Consider the following 19,250-nt stretch of genomic DNA (forward strand, 5'->3'; position numbering starts at 1 on the left):
TTTAATACAATAAAATATATTTATTCATTTCTCTTCACCATATATCTTACTTTGAAATATATAAAAAAATCTATAGAATTGAAATATATATCCCGTAAGAGTAAAGATAATTAAAAATCAAAATAAAAAGAAAAAAATTAAACATGACATAATAAATATTACCTTTTTAATATTTCATAAATGTATTTATAAAATAAAACATTATTTAACTATGTACTTCAAATGGTTAGTCAATTTTATATATATATATATATATATATATATATATATATATATATATATTTACAAACATAATATATTAATTTATCATGTTATCATAATAAAAAAATATAAGAACTAATATACATCATAAAACATATTAAACCAAAATTAATAACATAAGAAATATTATTTTAATATATAATTTTTTAATACAATAAAATATAATAGACACACAAGTAGTATCATTTCCGCTAGGACACGTAAAAGATTTTAACAGATCTAACCCAAAATTTACACTGTTTGAAAAATGACCCTTGGGATTGAACTGAGGAACACGCAAACTGCTCCCACGGAAGGGTTTTTAGCGCGCACTGTTGTTTCTTGTGGCGATATAGGTATGCACTGAACTGAATCGATTCTCCTTGTTCTACCCTGGATCAAAATTGGCTGAAACAGATAGCGTGTTTTTCTTGTCATGGATCATTTGACTTCGATTGATTTTTAAATGGGTATTGCTATGTCGTTGTTGAATGAATGGGGTTGGTGTTAGAAGCAGTTTTCCATGTGGGTTTTGATTTTCATGTGCTGAAGACTTCATAACTCACTGTAATTGATAGTGGTAGGTTTCTTACGTTCGTAGGCACTTCCTCTTTGCTCTCAAATGGGTTTAGTTTTCTTGTTTAGTTAATTGCCGGTGTTTGTGGGTGTGTGTTTCTGTGCAAATTAAATATATAGTAGGAGGTTTAAGGCCTAGTGTGTATGTGTGTGTTTCTGTGCACACAAATGGGGTATGATAGGCTTAAATGGCAGGCAAGTTGTTATGGGGAGGTTTGGATTCCTGAAGGAGTGAAGGGACTTAGTGCTGCTTTAATTACTTCTCTTGGGAAGGTGAAATTGCATTTTACTTTGCATTCTAAGATAATTTACTTTGATAGATCTTAAGAGTTGAATTTGAGTTGAAAATGTTGACCTTTTCAAATTGTGGATTGGCAAGAATGAGATACCCCTTTGCTAAAAATTTAATTTGCTTATTATCAGCAATTTTCCTGACAATTTCTTTTTACGATTTACTATGTGTCTGTATTTCGCAGAAAAGCATAAATTGGTTCATTTGATTGATAATATGTAAAATATCAGATGCGAGATGACTATGCATATGAATTTGTTGCTTCCTCAGTTTTATCAATATAATGAAATCAACTGCTTGCTATATTTTTCATCATATGTTTCCTATTATCATCCTTTTTTTTTCTAATTAGTGTCCCTGCGGTCTTGTGCTTGGTGTTAAAGAGGCAGTGGGTTCTAATTCCACATTATGCATTTAGTGACACTGGTGTTTATAATTTTGTTTATTTCCTATCAACATGCAGGTAAACTGTGAACTCAGTTGGTTATAACTTGCTAACAGGCAGAAAGTTGTTGAAGTCCCTCAATTGTGCTTCCCTGCATCCTTTCCCAAAGTCTCTGTCTGGTGCAATGGTTTATATAACTGAGTGGGACAAGTTTGTGGAGCAATCCATTGAGCTGTTCCGTGCAGATCCTGATTCTGTAATTCCATACTTTGTGTTTTTTTCTTTTGCTCTCTTTTCATGTTTTTTGTTTTTGTGCAATACTAGCCAAATTGAGTTTTTTATTATTGAGTTTCATGATTGTCCAAGTTATCCATCTTGTCTTTGTTCTATTAACCTCTTCTTCTGAAAAATGAAAATTGTTCAATTGTATTTGGAGCAGACACGGTACGTCATGAAGTACAGGCACTGTGATGGAAAGTTGGTACTCAAGGTCACTGATAACCAACAGGTATTGGTTCATTTTTCTAAAACAAAAAAGTTTAAATATTATATTTATGGTCTTATTATAGATTTATTTTGGAACTGCTTGTGCATGTTTGAGAGTGAAAATATGGATCGACATGACATCATAATTTGATTCTTCATACAAAATGTTTTTCCTCCAGAGTTTGTGGTTTCTGTCTCCAAACATAGTGTGATTATTTCAAAATTTGAATTCCCTATACAATATCATTGATTCATGGTGGGCACTATGAGGATATTTATGTAATCTACAATGGTTGTCAAATATGTGCCACATCTTGACGGATTGTATGGCCCGATAATTTATTTCCTCCATGATTTGTGTGCCGTGCTGTGCTTCCATGGGTGGATTACTTTGGATTGACGCTCCAAGGTGCAGTATCGTGAGAGCAGTGCTCCAAAGGCATGCCATGGCTGCAAATTAAACTGGGCCAGGTTGCATCACCCATTTTGGAAAAAAAAAAACCCTACTTTTCCATGTTTCATGCCCCAATTGCTGCATGACCCTTTCCTAACACTTGATCAACTCTCTCTAGTTACCCCTCACTTCCCTTGAGGTTCTCCCTCTCTACCCTAACCTACTGGACCCTCTCTTGCCTGCTGTTGCATGCTTTGCTCTCCTAAACTCTGATGCTTCTGTTTTCTTCTCCAGTTCTGTGTTTTTACCACACACTGTGACTATGGGCTCTGCAGCGAATCTGTTCTTTGCATGCTTTAGTTTTATGTGTTTTCAAAATTTATATTACTTATGAGTTGTATAAGACCATTTGAATCTTCAAATTAAATTTGATTAAATGCTTGTTGTGTTTTAGAGGTTATTTTTCTTATGCGCGTGAGAGGCGTTGTTTTCTTATCTCTGTGTGTGTATTTTGCATTTTATAAGGAACTTATGACTCATGTTATGATGTCATAATCCTACACCCACACTTTGCATTTTAGTTTTAACTTATGATTTATGTTATGATCCTATGATCATACATCTGCTCTCCTTTCAATGTTGAGACTCAATTTTGACAAACCTTGTGATGGTACCAGCCCAATCTCTTGTTTTATTACTCTTGTAGTACAAATTCAAATCTAGGGATTGGAGCCTAGCCTCCCTAACCAACCACCGTGATTACTCCCGAATGAGTAATTCCAGGCAGTCCATCTCTATTTATAGCTAACGACTAACTAATTAACCGCCTTTAACTAACTTGAACAGTTACAAGGCTAACTACTAACTGTAACTGATCTTAGTCAGCTACCTAATCCTGGTTCTGGCTGGGGCTCTAGCTTCCTCCTATACTTGGCATTTGTCCTTCCTTCATACACTTGCTTAATCGGCGGCCTAACAATACTTCCCCCCAAGAGAGCCACCTTGTCCTCAAGGTGAAATGCAGGAAATTGCTGCTTCATAACATCAACCGATTCTCGTGCGGCTTCAAAGTTATGTAAATCTTTCCATTGGATGAGCACTTCAGCTGTGCCTGTAAGGTGGTTTCTGACAGCCTTGACAGCTAGAGGCTCTACCCTTAGTTCCAACTCATCAATCAACATTGGAGGCAAGGGTTGGGGTTTCACTGCAAGAGCAATGACTTTCTTTAATAGAGACACATGAAAGACCGGATGAACTTTACTTTCGGGTGGTAGGTTGAGCTGGTAAGCTACTTTACCAATGACCTTAGAAATCTGATATGGTCCATAAAATCGAGGACTTAATTTCTCATTCAACTTCTTAGCCAAAGATTTCAAACGATACGGTTGTAATTTCAGGTAAACCCAATCATCCACAGCCAAGTTAACATCCCTACAGTGTTTATTGGCATATGCTCGCATCTAGTCTTGAGCCTTAAGCAAATTAGTTCGTAGTTGGTCCAACAAAGAGTCCCTATCTTGTGTCAGTCTGTTGACCTCCTTTACTGCTGAAGGAATAGTTGTGCCTTTAAGCAATTGAGGTGGGTCAATGCCATAGAGAGCCCTGAAAGGAGTGAGCTTAGAGGAACTATTATAATTAGAGTTAAACCAAAATTTTGCCCAACTTAAGCCGGAAGGCCAGTGCTTTGGTTTTTCTCCTGTAACACACCTTAAGTATGTTTCTACTCCTCTATTGACCACCTCAGTCTGGCCATCCGTCTGAGGGTGATATGCTGAACTAAATTTCAATTTAGTTCCAGCAAATTTGAATAATTCCCTCCAAAATTGACTCAGAAAATTTTTATCCCGATCTGAAATGGTGTTTGGAAACCCATGTAATTTCACAACCTCCCTGACAAATAGATCAGCTATGTCCTTTGCAGTGATGGGGTGACTAATGAGGATAAAATGAGCATACTTAGTCAATCTCTCTACCACAACCAGAATTGCGTTCTTTCCTTGTGCTCTTGGTAGACCCTATATAAAATCCAGATATATCAGACCAAACCTGTTGCGGTAAAGTTGTGTCTTGGTGACCTGTTGGTCATGGGTTCGAATCCGGAAACAGCCTCTTTGCATATGCAAGGGTAAGGCTGCGTACAACATCCCTCCCCCATACCTTCGCATAGCGAAGAGCCTCTGGGCAATGGGGTACGAAGTTTTTTTATCAGACCAAACCTGTGTAGGGATAGGAAGAGGTTGCAACAAACAAGCCGGGGATAAGGCCTGATATTTATTCTGTTGGCAAGTTTCACATGCAGTCACAACAGAGGCTGCTATCCTTTTAAATGTTATGAAAAACCCTGAATGACCTCCTACAACAGAGCTGTGATACTCTGTCGTAAGTGTTTGCACCTTGGGAGATGTTTTAGAAATTACTAACTTGCCTTTATACCATAATTTTTTTATCTTGTAAGGAGTATCCTGGATGTGCAGATCCATTTACCAATAAATCCTGCATAATTTTCTTCAGTTTCGGGTCAACCAAAACTTCAGACTCCCACTCTTCCTCATCAGAAAATCTGATCATAGAAATGGCCGAATATGTCATTCTTCTAGACAATGCATCAGCTGCCTTGTTCTCACATCTTGGCCTGTACACTATATCAAAATCAAACCCCATTAGTTTCGAAGTCCATTTAAACTGATCTTCTGCAAGTAATCTCTGATCAGTTAAAAACTTCAGACTTTTCTGATCTGTTAATATAGTGAATTTGCGGCCCATTAAGTAGTGTCTCCATTTCTGTACTGCTAACACAATAGCCATGAGTTCTCTCTCATAAACTGACTTTTTTTGAGCCCTATTGGAGAGAGTTTGGCTTAGAAAAGCCAATGGTCTCCCCTGCTGCATTAATACTACACCTAATCCTTTATTAGACGCGTCAGTCTCCACCGTGAAGGGTTGAGTAAAATTAGGTACAATGAGAACAGGGATTTCTGTCATTGCATTCTTCAATTTTCTAGTAGCCTCCTCAGCCTCCTCATTCCATTTAAGACCATCCTTCTTTAGCAAGTTATACAGAGGCCTTGCAATCCTACCATAATTTTGAATGAAACGTCAGTAGTACCCTATGAGACCCAAAAATCCCCTTAAGGATTTCACATCGCTAGGAGTAGGCCAGCTTCGCATGACGTCTAATTTTTGGGGATCTGCCGCTACACCTTCCCCCGAAATTATGTGCCCCAAATACTCTAATTGACTCTGCCCGAAACTGCACTTTTTATTGTTGACCAGCAACTTATTCTCAACCAACAGGGATAGGACAACTCTCACATGAGTCCTATGATCCTTTTTACTTCTGCTATAGACGAGGATATCATAAAAAAATACCAAGTTAAACTTCCTTAGGTAGAGCCGTAGGACTTCATTCATTAATGCTTGGAATGTGGAAGGGGCATTCATAAGACCAAAAGACATTACTACAAACTCATAATGGCCCTCATGGGTTCTAAATGCAGTTTTTGGGATATCTTCTTCCTTCATTCTTATTTGATGATAACCAGATTTAAGATCCAGTTTAGTAAAGATTACTACACCCCCTAATTCATCCAAGAGTTCATTGATAATAGGTATAGGAAATTTATTGGGGACCGTTATCTTATTGAGAGCCCTATAATCCACAAAATCTCCATCCTCCATCTTTCTTTTTCACTAATATAATAGGGCTTGCATAAGGACTGATACTGGACCTAATAATCCCTGAATTCAGCATGTCATCTACTAGCTTTTCAATTTCATTTTTCTAGTAATGAGAGTACTTGTAAGGCCTTATGTTGGGGATTTCAGCTCCATTTTTTTAACTCAATGCTATGGTCTTGTCTCCTTGAAGGAGGGAGACCACTAGGGTCTTGAAAGATCTCATTATATTCCTCAAGAATACCTTTCATCCATGCAAGTATCAGGCTTGCTTCCGGTACAGCTTGTAGACCCCGACAACACAATAGGAATCCCTCTCCTTCATTCCGCAGGACCTTGATAATGGATCTCAGCGAAGCAGCAGATGATGCAATCCTACCCCGCAAGGGCATTGGATAGAAGACTCCAAGAAGATTGGGCCAAAGATGCAAGAGAAGGCCCTAGGATTTTCATGAGCCTTAGGGTAGATTTCGGGCCCATGAGCTAAGTATGAGTCCACTTATCTTTGTACATATTAGGTTAAGGTTTCATTAATTTTGGATCTTGTATTTAGGGCTCCATAATGTAGGTAGGGTACCCTAGAAATATAGGATTTTTCAGTCCTTGTATTTTAGGGCACCTAGACTAGTTTTTGTATTAGGGGTAGTTTTGTAATTTCACATGCATTACGTGAATATTTGATGTGTGTGGTTGGAAATAAATTTAATTGAATTGGAAGAAGCCCTATCCAATTAAATTTTGTAGGAGGAGGTGAGAATTTGCTTACTACACCCCATTGCCACATCATATAGTCACACTTTGTGCATATCCTTCATGCTTTACATGCCTCATGACACCTAAGCACACTTAGTGGAAAATCTTGGAATTGATCTTGGATTAATGGGCTGAACCAAAACTAAAATTCACTAATCATAATTAGTGAAATTTTGGCTTCAAAGTTTGACTCCACAAATTCAATTTCAAATTCAAGTAAAATTTGAATTGAAATTCAAATTTCCCTCCAATTTTGTATGACACTTAGGCTATAAATAGAGGTCATGTGTGTGCATTTTTTAAAACTTTGATCATTTGAATATTAAACTTTAGATTTCAGAGCTCTTTTAGAGCACAAAATTTCGTGCTCTTCTCTTCCTCTCCCTTCATTCATCTCCTTCTTCCTCCAAACTCTTATTCGTGGCCTCCTATGGTGGTGAGCTTCTTCTAGACTCATCTTCTCCTTGAAGTGGCGTCTCCTCTCTCTCTTCCTTCTCCATTCCGCTGCCATTCATCTTCTAAGAAACAAAGAAATTCATTGATGAAGAAGATCCTAGGCCTACAAGCTCCAATGGAGCTTACATCAGCAGATCTGGCCATTGCAGGTTCTCCTTTTAAAGTGAATGACCCCTCAGTTGTAGGTATCTTCAGAGTTAACTCTCTGAAATTTGCTCTTATCTCACCCAGAGATGCCAACCATTCGATCCCTAATACTACATCCACTCCCATCATTTTAAAGAGAAATAAGTCTTGTTGGATTTTCATGCCTTGGATATGCAATTTGACATTCTTGCATACTCCTTCACACCTGATTTTTCTTTCATCCCCTACTTCCACAATATATGATTTAGTAGGTGTGATTGACATTTGCTGTTGTTTCACTACTGCATCAGAAATGAAATTATGAGAGGCCCCACAATCTACCAATACCATGACTCTATTTTCGGCAATACTGCCCCAAAGTCTAATTGATGTTTTTGAAGTCAATCCTAACATGCTATACAGGGACAATTGAATACTCTGCAGTTGTTTCTCATGTCTTGCCCCCTCTTCTTTTTCGTCTTCTTCATCTTTCCTTCTCCCAAAATAAGGACTTGGAATTGTTTATTGGGGCATATATGACCAGGGCCAAATTTTCCATCACAACGGTAACAAAATCCTTTTTCTGTCCTCTCTTGGAACTCCGCATCTGAAAGCCTCCTAAAAGGCCTAACTCTGTATGCCCCAGTGGACTTCACACTATTTGATTCCGAGCTCGAACTTATCTCTCTTGTTTTTGTCGTGGTGCCTTTGTTTCCTGGTATTGAAGAGACTAGAGGTTGTGAAATGCTTGAGTTCTAAACCCACTCAGCTGATCTATATTTATATAGACTTAGGGAGTAAATACAATGTGAAATTTACAAGAATATTAATGAAGTTCTAGTACCTATTTACATGCATGTGAATTCCTAGATACATGAATATGTGACTAACTAGGTACATTAATAACTATTCTTTGTTGGAATAACTACCCATATAATGTGTGTAATTCCAACACTCCCCCTCAAGCTGGAGCATATAAGTCAAATGCTCCAAGCTTAGAACAAATATTTTGAATTCTTGGTCCCCTTAGAGATTTTGTAAAGATGTCTGCTAGTTGATCATTATAACTAATTAATTTAGTAATAACTTCCTTAGAAAGGATTTTCTCCCGGACAAAATGACAATCAATCTCAATATGTTTAGTTCTCTCATGGAATACTGGATTAGAAGTTATATGCAGGGCTGCCTAATTATCACAACATAGCTTCATTTGTTGAGTATTTCCAAACTTCAATTCTTGAAGAAGTTGTTTAATCCAAATGAGCTCACATGTGGCTACAACCATAGCTCTATATTTAGCCTCTGCACTAGACCTTGCAACAACATTTTGCTCTTACTCTTCCATGAGACAAGATTTCCTCCAATAGACACACAATATCCTGACGTGGAATGCCTATAAATGGGTGATCCTGTTCAATCTGCATCGCAAAATCCAACTATTTGAGTGCGTCCTTTGTCTTTATAGAGTAGACCTTGTCCTGGGGTCCTTTTAATGTATCTCAAAATTCGAATTAATGCATCTCAATGATCGTTATGAGGAGACTGCATGAATTGACTCACCAGTCACCACTCCAACTGCAAAGGAAATATCTGGCCTTGTAATAGTGAGGTAGATAAGCTTCCCAACCAATCTCCGATATCTTTCAGGATCAGAATAAGGCTCCCCCTGATTTGGTAGCAATTTTTGATTTGGATCCATGGGACTATCAATTGGTCTACAATCTGACATACCAGTTTCTTTAAGTATGTCTAACACATACTTTCTTTGTGAGATGATAATCCCATCTTTTGACTGAACAACTTCAATTCCAAGAAAATACTTAAGTTTTCCCAAATTCTTAGTCTGAAAATGACTAAATAAATGTTCCTACAGTTGAGCAATTTTTTCTTGGTCATTTCTTACGATGACTATATCATCTACATAGACCACCAAGTAAACACATCTACTCGATGAGGTATGACAATAAAAAACTGAATGGTCTACTTCACTTCATTTCATCCCAAAAGCCTGAACAACTGAGTTGAATTTTCCAAACCAAGCTTGTGGGGATTGTTTGAGTCCATAAAGAGACCTCTGAAGTTTGCAAACCAAGCTAGACTCCCCCTGAGCAACAAATCCCGGTGGTTGCTCCATATAAATCTCCTCTTCTAATTTCCCATGTAGGAATGCATTTTTAATATCCAACTGATACAGTGGCCAATGACGGATGGTAGCTATGGCAAGAAAGAGTCGAACAGAAGTAATTTTAGCCACAGGGGAGAAAGTATCTCCATAATCTAGGCCATAAATTTGGGTATAACCTTTGGCTACCAATCGAGCTTTGAGGTGATCAATTTGTCCATTGACCCCAACTTTTATAGCATATACCCATCAACAGCCAACAGGTTTCTTGCCTGGGGGAAGAGGAACCAGCTCCCAAGTACCATTATGCTCCAAAGCCTACATTTCATCAATCATGGCTTGTCGCCATCCTGGATGATCAAGTGCTTCACAAAGATTTTTAGGAAGAGAAACAGAAGATAAAGAGGAAACAAAAGAATGGTACGAAGAAGAGAGACGATGATAACTTAAGAAGTTATAAATAGGATAAGGATTATGTGTAGACTGAGAGCAATGGGCAAGTCAAGATTCTCTTTAGGTAGCTCCATGATCGGGTTGTCCGTTGGAGTAGGACATGATTCAACTGGTCTTTCAATACCTTCAAGTTCTGCGTCAGGAATTCGAGGACGACATCGATATAATGGGTGATCTTTGAGTCTGCTCAAGTGGAGGATTGTCAGGAATATCTATGGTAGAATCTATAGTTGACTCTGATTCCTACAAAGAAGGTGATGGACCAAGATAGGGAATAGGAAAAAATTCTTGAAGAGTATTGGACTCAACCATGGAGGGAGCAAATTATGGTTTTTCTTCAAAAAATATTACATCTGCAGAGATATAATAACGATTGTGAGCAGGAGAGTAACATCGGTAACCTTTCTGTAATCTGGAATATCCAAGGAAAACACATTTGATGGCTCGAGCAGCAAGCTTATCAAAACCTGGAGACAAGTTATGAACAATACAAGTGCATCCAAAAATACGTGGATCAACATGAAACAATGGTTCTTCAGGAAACAAAATGGAATGTGCTATTTTATTTTTAATAGAGGAAGAAGGCATCTGATTTATCAAAAAACAGGCTATCAAAACTGCATCACCCTAATGTCGGGCAGGTACATTGGCATGAAGTAATAATGTCCGAGCAGTCTCAACAAGATGCCTATTCTTCCTTTTGGCAATGCCATTCTGTTGAGGAGTATAAGGACAAGAGGACTGATGGAGAATGCCCTGCGCTGACAAAAAGGAAGAAATAGCAGAAGAAAAGTATTCTTTCGCATTATCACTCCTAAGGATCTTAATTGTCTTACCAAACTGAGTTTTAATTTCATTAACAAAAGAAGTGAGAATGGACAAAATTTCAGATTGTTCTTTCATTAAAAAAACCCAAGTACATCGAGAAAATTCATCAATGAAAGTAACGAAATATCTATAACCCATAGACGAAAAATGACTAGGACCCTATATATCAGAGTGAATAACCAAAAAAGGGGAATCAACACGACTTTCAACATGCCTAAAAGAAGAATGGACATGCTTTCCTAGTTGACATGACTCACAAAATAGATCCTTTATTTTTTCAAGACTCGAAACCATTATTTTTAATTTAGATAAATGTGGGTGTCCCAAACGTTCATGAAGGAGCTTTGGTGATGTGGCAACACTGCAAACCCAAGAAAGATTAGGCTTGAGGTGGTAAAGACCATGAGATTCATATCCTATGCTAATCGTTCGACCCGTACCACAGTTCTGTATGACAAAGGAGTTAGCATCAAATGTTACTGAACAATTACGAGAACGAGTAAGCTAACTAAGGGATATTATATTGACAGGACAACTAGGTATGAACAAAACAGAGTTTAAAGACAAAGAAGAAGTGGGTGATACATGGCCAATTCCTGTTGCTGCAACTCTAGAACCATCGGCTAAAGTAATGAAATGAGGAATTTTAGGAGGAGAGAGAGATGAAAATAAAGAACTATTACCAGCAATGTGATCAGAAGCACCTGAATCAATTATCTATGGACTTTGATTATTACCAGATTGGGAAATGCAGGCAGTGGAGTTATGACCACTTATAGCAGATGATGTTTGAGATTCTTTGGCATCTTTTAGCTGGAGATACTCTTGATAGTCAGCCTCCGAAAACTTTATCTTAGGTGTTTCAGACTTTGAAATATTCACCGATTTTTCGGAGAATCCGTGAATAGAATAACAAGTGTTTTGTGTGTGGCTCACTTTCTTATAGTAAGAACATTGAGGGTGACCTCCTCTTCCAGCTCGTCCTCCTCGGTTTCCACGACCACCTCGTCCCCCTCAACTAGATACCATGGCAGGAGTTCAATACTGTCAACTGAATTTCCTCCTATTTTTGGTGAGGGGACACGAAGGAGCCGGGTAATTAAATTCTCTAGAGAAGGAACTTGGCCAGTTAAGACTTGGTCACGAATATGATCAAAATCTGGATGCATCCCATTTAGTACCAACACTATATATAGATTATCAAGTTTCGTCTTTATGTCTTCAAGTTTATCCAATGATAATTTTAACTCCTCCACTGCAGATTGGGCTTTCAAAACATAGGCAACCATGTCATGATCAGTTTGTTTAAGAGTGGTCAATTTCTGAGTAGCATCATACAATTGTTGAATGTCATTAGCAAAAACACTTTGTGTCTTTTTCCTGAAAGAATAACAAGTTTTGAAGGCTCTGAAATTTGTCAATATAGTTGGCTCAACAAACTGCCACAAGAGAGCACAAAGCTGATAATCAAGTTTCTTCCACTGCTCGTGTTTGTCTTCTGAAATCTTTTCTGAGGATTGCTCTAGGTGTTCATGATAACCTTGGCCAAGAAACCAAAGTTCAATAGAGGCTGACCATGCTAAATAATTTTTTCCATTCAATTTTCCTGAAGTGATTGTTGGTGTTCCAGAGATAGAGAAGGCATGACCATCAATTTTCTCAGAGTCTGAAGCCATTTCAGCACTTGTCAAAGAGTTGTCTAATCGAAGAACTGATCACCTAGGAATGAAGAGGATAGACCGGCGACGATGGATAGTGGGCAGGTCGGTGGAAGGGACTTTTGGATATTGAGGTTGCTGTTTGGACAAAGGGACAAAGACGAGACTTTAGGTTCTGCTGACCAGATCCAGAAACCTTTAAAGAACAAACAAGGTAGCTCTAGATACCATATTGAAGAGACTAGAGGTTGTGAAATGCTTGAGTTCTAAACCCACTCAGCTGATCTATATTTATATAGACTTAGGGAGTAAATACAATGTGAAATTTACAAGAATATTAATGAAGTTCTAGTACCTATGTACTTGCATGTGAATTCCTAGATACATGAATATGTGACTAACTAGGTACATTAATAACTATTCTTTGTTGGAACAACTACCCATACAATGTGTGTAATTCCAACACTTGGATCCCATGTTATAGTTCTTGAGGAACTATAACTTCTAGTTGGACCACCTCTGTTTCCTCTAGCATTACCTTTTTCCATTAGTGAATTTTTCTCATCTATCAGCGGTAAAGTTGTGCCTTGGTGACTTGTTGGTCATGGGTTCGAATCCGGAAACAGCCTCTTTGCATATGCAAGGGTAAGGCTGCGTACAACATCCCTCCCCCATACCTTCGCATAGCGAAGAGCCTCTGGGCAATGGGGTACGAAGTTTTTTATCCTTTGCGCATAGTCCATCAGTTCAGGGAGGGTGTTTATTGGATGCAACTTCAGCTCTGCCCTCACCACCTCTTTCACTCCATTCAGAAATATGCCTTTCAAATACTCAGGTTCTGTTCCTCTCAACGGACCTGCATACAATTCGAACTTCTCGTGATATTCTTCTACTGTTCCTTCGTGTTTCAAATTGAGTAGTAACTCGTAGGGGCTTTGGTTCATTGAAGGCTGAAACCACTGAATCACAGCTTTCTTGAAATTTGTCCAATTAGGGTTTCTTGCGCAAAATTCCCACCATTGGTACTAGGTTAGTGCCTTTCCTTCCATTGCGACCATGGCTGTCTGGATTCGATCTTCTTCCTCTACACCATTAATCTCGAAATAGCATTCCACCTTATTTGTCCAGCCAAACGCATCTCCTCCGTCAAAAATTGGAATCTCAAGTTTCCGCCACTTTACCTCTCGATCGCGATTTTCCCGTTCTGCATGGTCGCGATTGCTGCTTCCATGATTGGTGCTCGACAAGTTCCGCACCGCCGCCATTAGTTGCGCCTTTAGCTTCGCTCACTCAATGCGTTCCACTTCAAACTTGCGACGTCCTCACGCATGTTGATTATGCCTTCAAAACCTCGTTCCAGAAATTCCACACGCGCATCCATGTTTCCTCGAGTTGAAACCATGAATAGCTTCACGTCTGAGAATCAAAATTTTGCTCTGATACCAGTAATGGTACCAGCCTAATCTCTCGTTTTATTACTCTTGTAGTACAAATGCACATCTAGGGATTGGAGCCTAGCCTCCCTAACCAACCACCGTGATTACTCTCGAATGAGTAATTCTAGGCAGTCCATCTCTATTTATAGCTAACGACTAACTAACTAACTGCCTTTAACTGACTTGAACAGTTACAAGGCTAACTACTAATTGTAACTGACCTTAGTTGGCTACCTAATCCCAGTTCTGGTTGCTGCTCTGGCTTCCTCTTATACTTGCCATGTGTCCTTCCTTCATACACTTGCTTAATCGGTGGCCTAACACCTTGCTACAGTTTATTGTGTTGATGTGCTTTGAAATTGAGGTTTGTAATATAGGGATTTTTAAGTTTTTTAAGTCATATTTTATCCATTGTTACTATGATATTACTATCCCACGTTACCACTTGTTTTATTTGGATAAGAACTTGTGGACTACCCTTCCTATAGGGCTATAAACACCTCATTCTGTTAAGACTTATACTGCTTTGCTTCTTGTTAGAGTTATGTAATAAAGACTAAATTAGTTTTCTTGTTCTTTTCAGTGAGCTTCTATTGCATGAACAGTGCCTGATTGTTTTTCCACGTAATTTGGAACGAAAATTAAGTTTAAGACTGATCAATGGCCTAAATGACTATTAAGTTATTTTTTTGTTGAATGTTCCTTTCACCTTTGACTTTTTATACTCAATAATTTTAGAGAAATGTTAGCAATGCACTAACAAATTCTTTCCAGCAGACACTCTAAATTTGGTTAAATTTATGTGGGATCCAATAAATGATGTGGGTCTCAACACTCAACCCCTATTGATGGGTCTCATTTATTATTTAGTAGGGCCACATGAATTTCACCCAATAGTAAAGAGTGTGTTGTAAGCATTTCTCTTAACAGCTTAAGCTTTTAGGAGAATTGGTTCTTGACTTGGTGTTAAAGCCTTTATAGCCAAGTGGTCTGAAGTTAAATCCCATCCGGCCTTTCAAAATTATGTTGACTTTGAGTCAGTGTTATTAAAAAGCGGCCATGGCGGAATGGCGTCGCGAAATTTTGAAAAAACGCCACCAAATAGCAGTTGCGTATGATGGCGCCATGGCGGCCGCCATAGCCATGGCAGTCATGGCGGAATCGCATTAATGGCGGAATAGCGGGTTTTTTTTTTTTTTTTTTAAAACGTGCGCGATAGGGGTTGGCCTGGCCTGACCCAACCCTACTCGAGTTTCTCTTGCAAAAGGAAACTCGGAGCGCAAGAACGAAGCCACGAACAAAACAGCACAACAGTCTTCAGCGGCAAGACCAGCAGCAGTCTCCAGCGCGACGGCAACGGTGACGCACACGACACCTGCACACGACATTCGCGAGCGCGACGACGGCAACAGGCCAGCACACGACGCACGACGCACAACGTACACAAGATACTCGAGCAAGACGCACACGAGAGAGAGGACGCAGACGACCGAGCGACGCCAACGGTGACGGCGACAACAGTGTACTTGTGCATTTTTTTTGTTGTTTTTTTTCTGTTTTTTTTTTGTTTGACACGTTTTTTATGTCTGGAGTTTTTTTTTCCTTTTTCTATTTGACAACCTTTTTTTTATTTTTGACACCTGTTTTTATTTTTTATTTTTGTTTGACACCACGTTTTTTTTTTCTGTTCAGTCCTCTTCTAAATGGCTGAACCATCATCCAATGTTGCTACTGCAACTGCAACAAGGAAATAATCCATTGTTTTTTTAATTTTTTATTTATATTTATATGTATATATTTTTTTTTGTCCGCCATGACGTCCGTCATTTTCCGCTACGCCATCCGCCATATTTTTATGGTGGATTTTTGGCTTTCCACCATGAACCGTCATCCGCCATTAACAACATTGCTTTGAGTTCAAGGGGAAATGGGCTTGTGCTTTCTCTACACTTGCCCAATGGTCTTTTGTATGAGGGGCATGTTGTTATGTAGTTTGAATATTGATATCTAACCATTCCAAAGCCTTTGCCCAATCAAAACCACCCATCCAACAATAGCTTGGATACTGATGAGATTGTGAGGAGATTCATTAGACTGGAAACGTTATTGTTATGTAGTTTGGCACGTCCTCTGTTAGAGGGACCTAAATGAGATAGGTATCAAGAAGGACTCCTTGAACCTACTGGATTATCTTTTAACTAAAGCATATTTTGCATGATTGCATGCAATAATTTAGAAGTAAATACAAAAGCTTTTGATTTAATTTTTAAAGCTATACAATTTTATTTGCTCCAGGATACTTGATGCAGAATGGGAGGCTAAGGATCTGTAACACATAAGAGGAGTAGGACAAGAGAAGAACCGTTAAAGACATTTAAAATTCTTCCAAAGAGGACTGTCTTCTGATCAACAATTAAGAAAAGACTGAGTGAATTCAGTTACTTATAGGATAGCAACCCTTATTCTGGCCCTCAGACGAACTAATGCTAGCCATCTAAGGTTGGTTGAATAAAAAGGAAATTGATATACTAACAGGCCCTAAATTTGTAGTTACCTATTATTCAATTTGTCATTCTCTTCTTCGCTTAATTAGTAGGCTTTACTCATCTCTTTATGCTGATGGGCATGGGATACATTAGGTTTTACCTTAAGGATGATGTTGCTATCTGTAGGAATCTCCAAGATCCAGAAATTTAGTGGCACTTTTGATGATTATAATATACTTGCAATTTGTAGCCTATTTTCACATTAAAAAGAGATGGTAGGCAGGAAGTTCTCTAGTATTATTTCTGCTGGCATGCGCCTTTACTTGAGGTGGTAGATAACACTGCCAATAAGATAATTCTATCAGACTGCGAAGAACAAGAGTACAAGTATACATGTAAAAATCTCTTCTTTTTTTTTTGGTGAAAATTTAATTTAGCCACAATATGATCCCTAGTGTGAGATTTGACTCATTTCAATTATATGCAATAATTATATTCCTCATAACAAGCATAATTTTTTTATTTGTGCTTACCTCTTAGATATTATTAGTCTCATAATTCATGTTCTAATAGCGAATTGTTGTACTTTTAAACAGTGTCTAAAGTATAAGACAGACCAAGCACAAGAGGCTAAGAAAATGGAGAAACTGAATAATATGTTCTTTGCTTTGATGGCTCGTGGTCCTGATGGTATATGTCTTTACCCTAAGCTGTTACTTAGTTGTGATGCTTTAGCTGAAAGTCTTGTCCTTAGCATTCATGCTAGCTAAATTGTCAAAGACACGTGTTCTTTTGGGAAATGTTTTTAAGGTTGTTATGCAATTTTGATAATTGTTGAAATCACGGGCAAGAATAAGATACCAGTTACCACACTATAATATTGGTCTATGGTTTAATTGATTGTGTTTTTTTTTTTATTCTTTCCTTTTTGGTGCTGAGATTTCTTTTCACATTCTCCACTACTTGTAATTCTGCAGTTGATCTATCAGAAGTCACTGGAAAAGAGCAAATGGATGCTCAGCCAACCAAGAAAGGAAGAGGAAGGAAGCAATAACTTGGCCTTTTGCTAGACAAGATGGTTTTATGAATCACAGGACCAACTAAGGTTGAGTAGTTACATTTTCCCGACCTAATGATTACTTCGTCAGATTCTTATGATGAGAGGTTTATATATTGAAGTTTTGAAGTCTCAATTTCTGATCTCTGGCAGTCTTGAGTATTACAAAATTTAGTTATATCTCTCCAGTTCATGTTCACCTTCTAATTTGTACGGCCGTTGCTTGAACTTACCAACTACATAAATTAGATTGGTGACCAAATTGTTGAAGGTACTACATGGAGTGAATATTGGATCCCATGCCGCAAGGATGCACATGAAATAATGTGTTTAATTACTGTGTGTTTTGTTTCATGTTAGACAATTAATTTTGAGTCCAAAATTGATTTTAGCTAATGAATTTTTAGATAAACTCAATATAATAGGAAAAATTAGCTGTCAATTTTTGGACTTTTCTCCCATGCAAAATTTTTAGATATACAGTTTATTAACTTAGATATATTGAAGCCTGACTTTTGCTAAGTATACATAAATATTTATTCGTTTGAATGTTTAATATTTTTGTTAATATAAAATAAAAGCCATAATCATGCTAGTGTTTTCTAAATTGAAAAGAAACATAGTGAATTATACCATCATGTTTCATTTTATGTTCAAAATTGCATTACAAAATTATTAAAATTGATTTATGTGATATAATGTAATAATTAATAATGTTTGTTTATCCGACACTTTATTAAAATATGTTCGTCAATTAAAGTATATCACTATATATGTTTTTATTTTATTTTATGTAGACAACTATAAATTGTATTTTAACTTATTTAATTTATTTATTTTATCACTTTTTAGGTTCATGTATAAAATATGAAAGAAGTTAATTCAAATTATTTTAATTAACTTTATCCGAGATTTTGAATAAAAGTATGCTTAAAAATAGAGTACTGTTTGTTTTAATAAAAAATGGAAAGTGTAAATAAACATGTTAGAGTTTCAATAACCTCATCCCAAATTCTTAAATTGAGATTTATGCATTAGAGGTGTTGGAGTGAACGACGTGCCACAGTAAGGAGCTCAAAAATCAAATGCGGTCAAGCATTGGCATTGGCATTGGCTATAGTGCAATACTATAATAATTGTCAAGAAAAAAAAAAGGGTATGCAGCTGTTTCAAATGGGTGTGGACGAGCATATACACTGCCAGCACATTAGTGTGAAATACAGTAAATAGATCCAAACGTGTTAGTAATGTTATCTATATCTATGTTATGTATAAAGAAAATAGGAAGTTTTGATGTAAACATTTCTTACTCAATTTTATTCTTATAACTATCATTTCAAATGTTCTTTAATTCCTATAATTACTCTTCAATCAATTCACATTCTCATTTACATACAGAAAATTAAGGATGAGTTTATTTAAACTTTAAAAACAATAATTTTAAAATAAGTATATAAAGGCTACCAATCCAAATATAACATACCAAAGCTAGTTACTAATGAATCCTTTGGCTCGGCTTAACAAATTTGTCTAAGTCATGCAATATATAGTAGTCCTTATTAAGAAACAGAAAACAATGAACTTTGATAATAGCAATGATCTTCACATATCATCATCATGTGAGTTACTTGTCAGATTCCAACTGTGTTGAAGATGGTTTAGATGCCTGCAAGAATATTAATAAATTTATAGATTCCTGTAACATAAATATGTCTAGATATAAAAATATAAAATCAGTGAAATATTATTAAACTATATACTGATCTGGGAGAATAAGTTTTCCTGCATTTCCTCTTAGACCTCCAAGCTATTCCTCATAGGACTGAA

At 37.3% G+C, this 19,250-nt stretch overlaps 1 protein-coding gene across 2 annotated transcripts; it reads left to right on the plus strand.

Annotated features, from left to right (window-relative positions):
• The first annotated feature begins 499 nt into the window (after window positions 1-499).
• On the plus strand, window positions 500-17,801 carry LOC100500606 (putative signal recognition particle SRP9). 2 transcript variants are annotated; one of them, NM_001249786.2, is made up of 5 exons: window positions 500-596; window positions 1,572-1,749; window positions 1,933-2,001; window positions 16,963-17,056; window positions 17,344-17,801. In NM_001249786.2, exons 2-5 carry the CDS (start codon window positions 1,678-1,680, stop codon window positions 17,418-17,420), a joined length of 312 nt encoding a protein of 103 aa, NP_001236715.1. In that variant the 5' UTR covers window positions 500-596; window positions 1,572-1,677; the 3' UTR covers window positions 17,421-17,801. The 2 variants fall into 2 exon arrangements, with proteins under 2 accessions (NP_001236715.1, XP_006601761.1); XM_006601698.4 differs by lacking the exon at window positions 500-596 and adding an exon at window positions 604-820 and having other exon boundaries at window positions 17,344-17,760.
• Window positions 17,802-19,250: the final 1,449 nt, after the last annotated feature.

The sequence above is a fragment of the Glycine max genome, chromosome 18 (genome assembly GCF_000004515.6).
Source record: "Glycine max cultivar Williams 82 chromosome 18, Glycine_max_v4.0, whole genome shotgun sequence".
Lineage (NCBI taxonomy): Eukaryota > Viridiplantae > Streptophyta > Magnoliopsida > Fabales > Fabaceae > Glycine > Glycine max.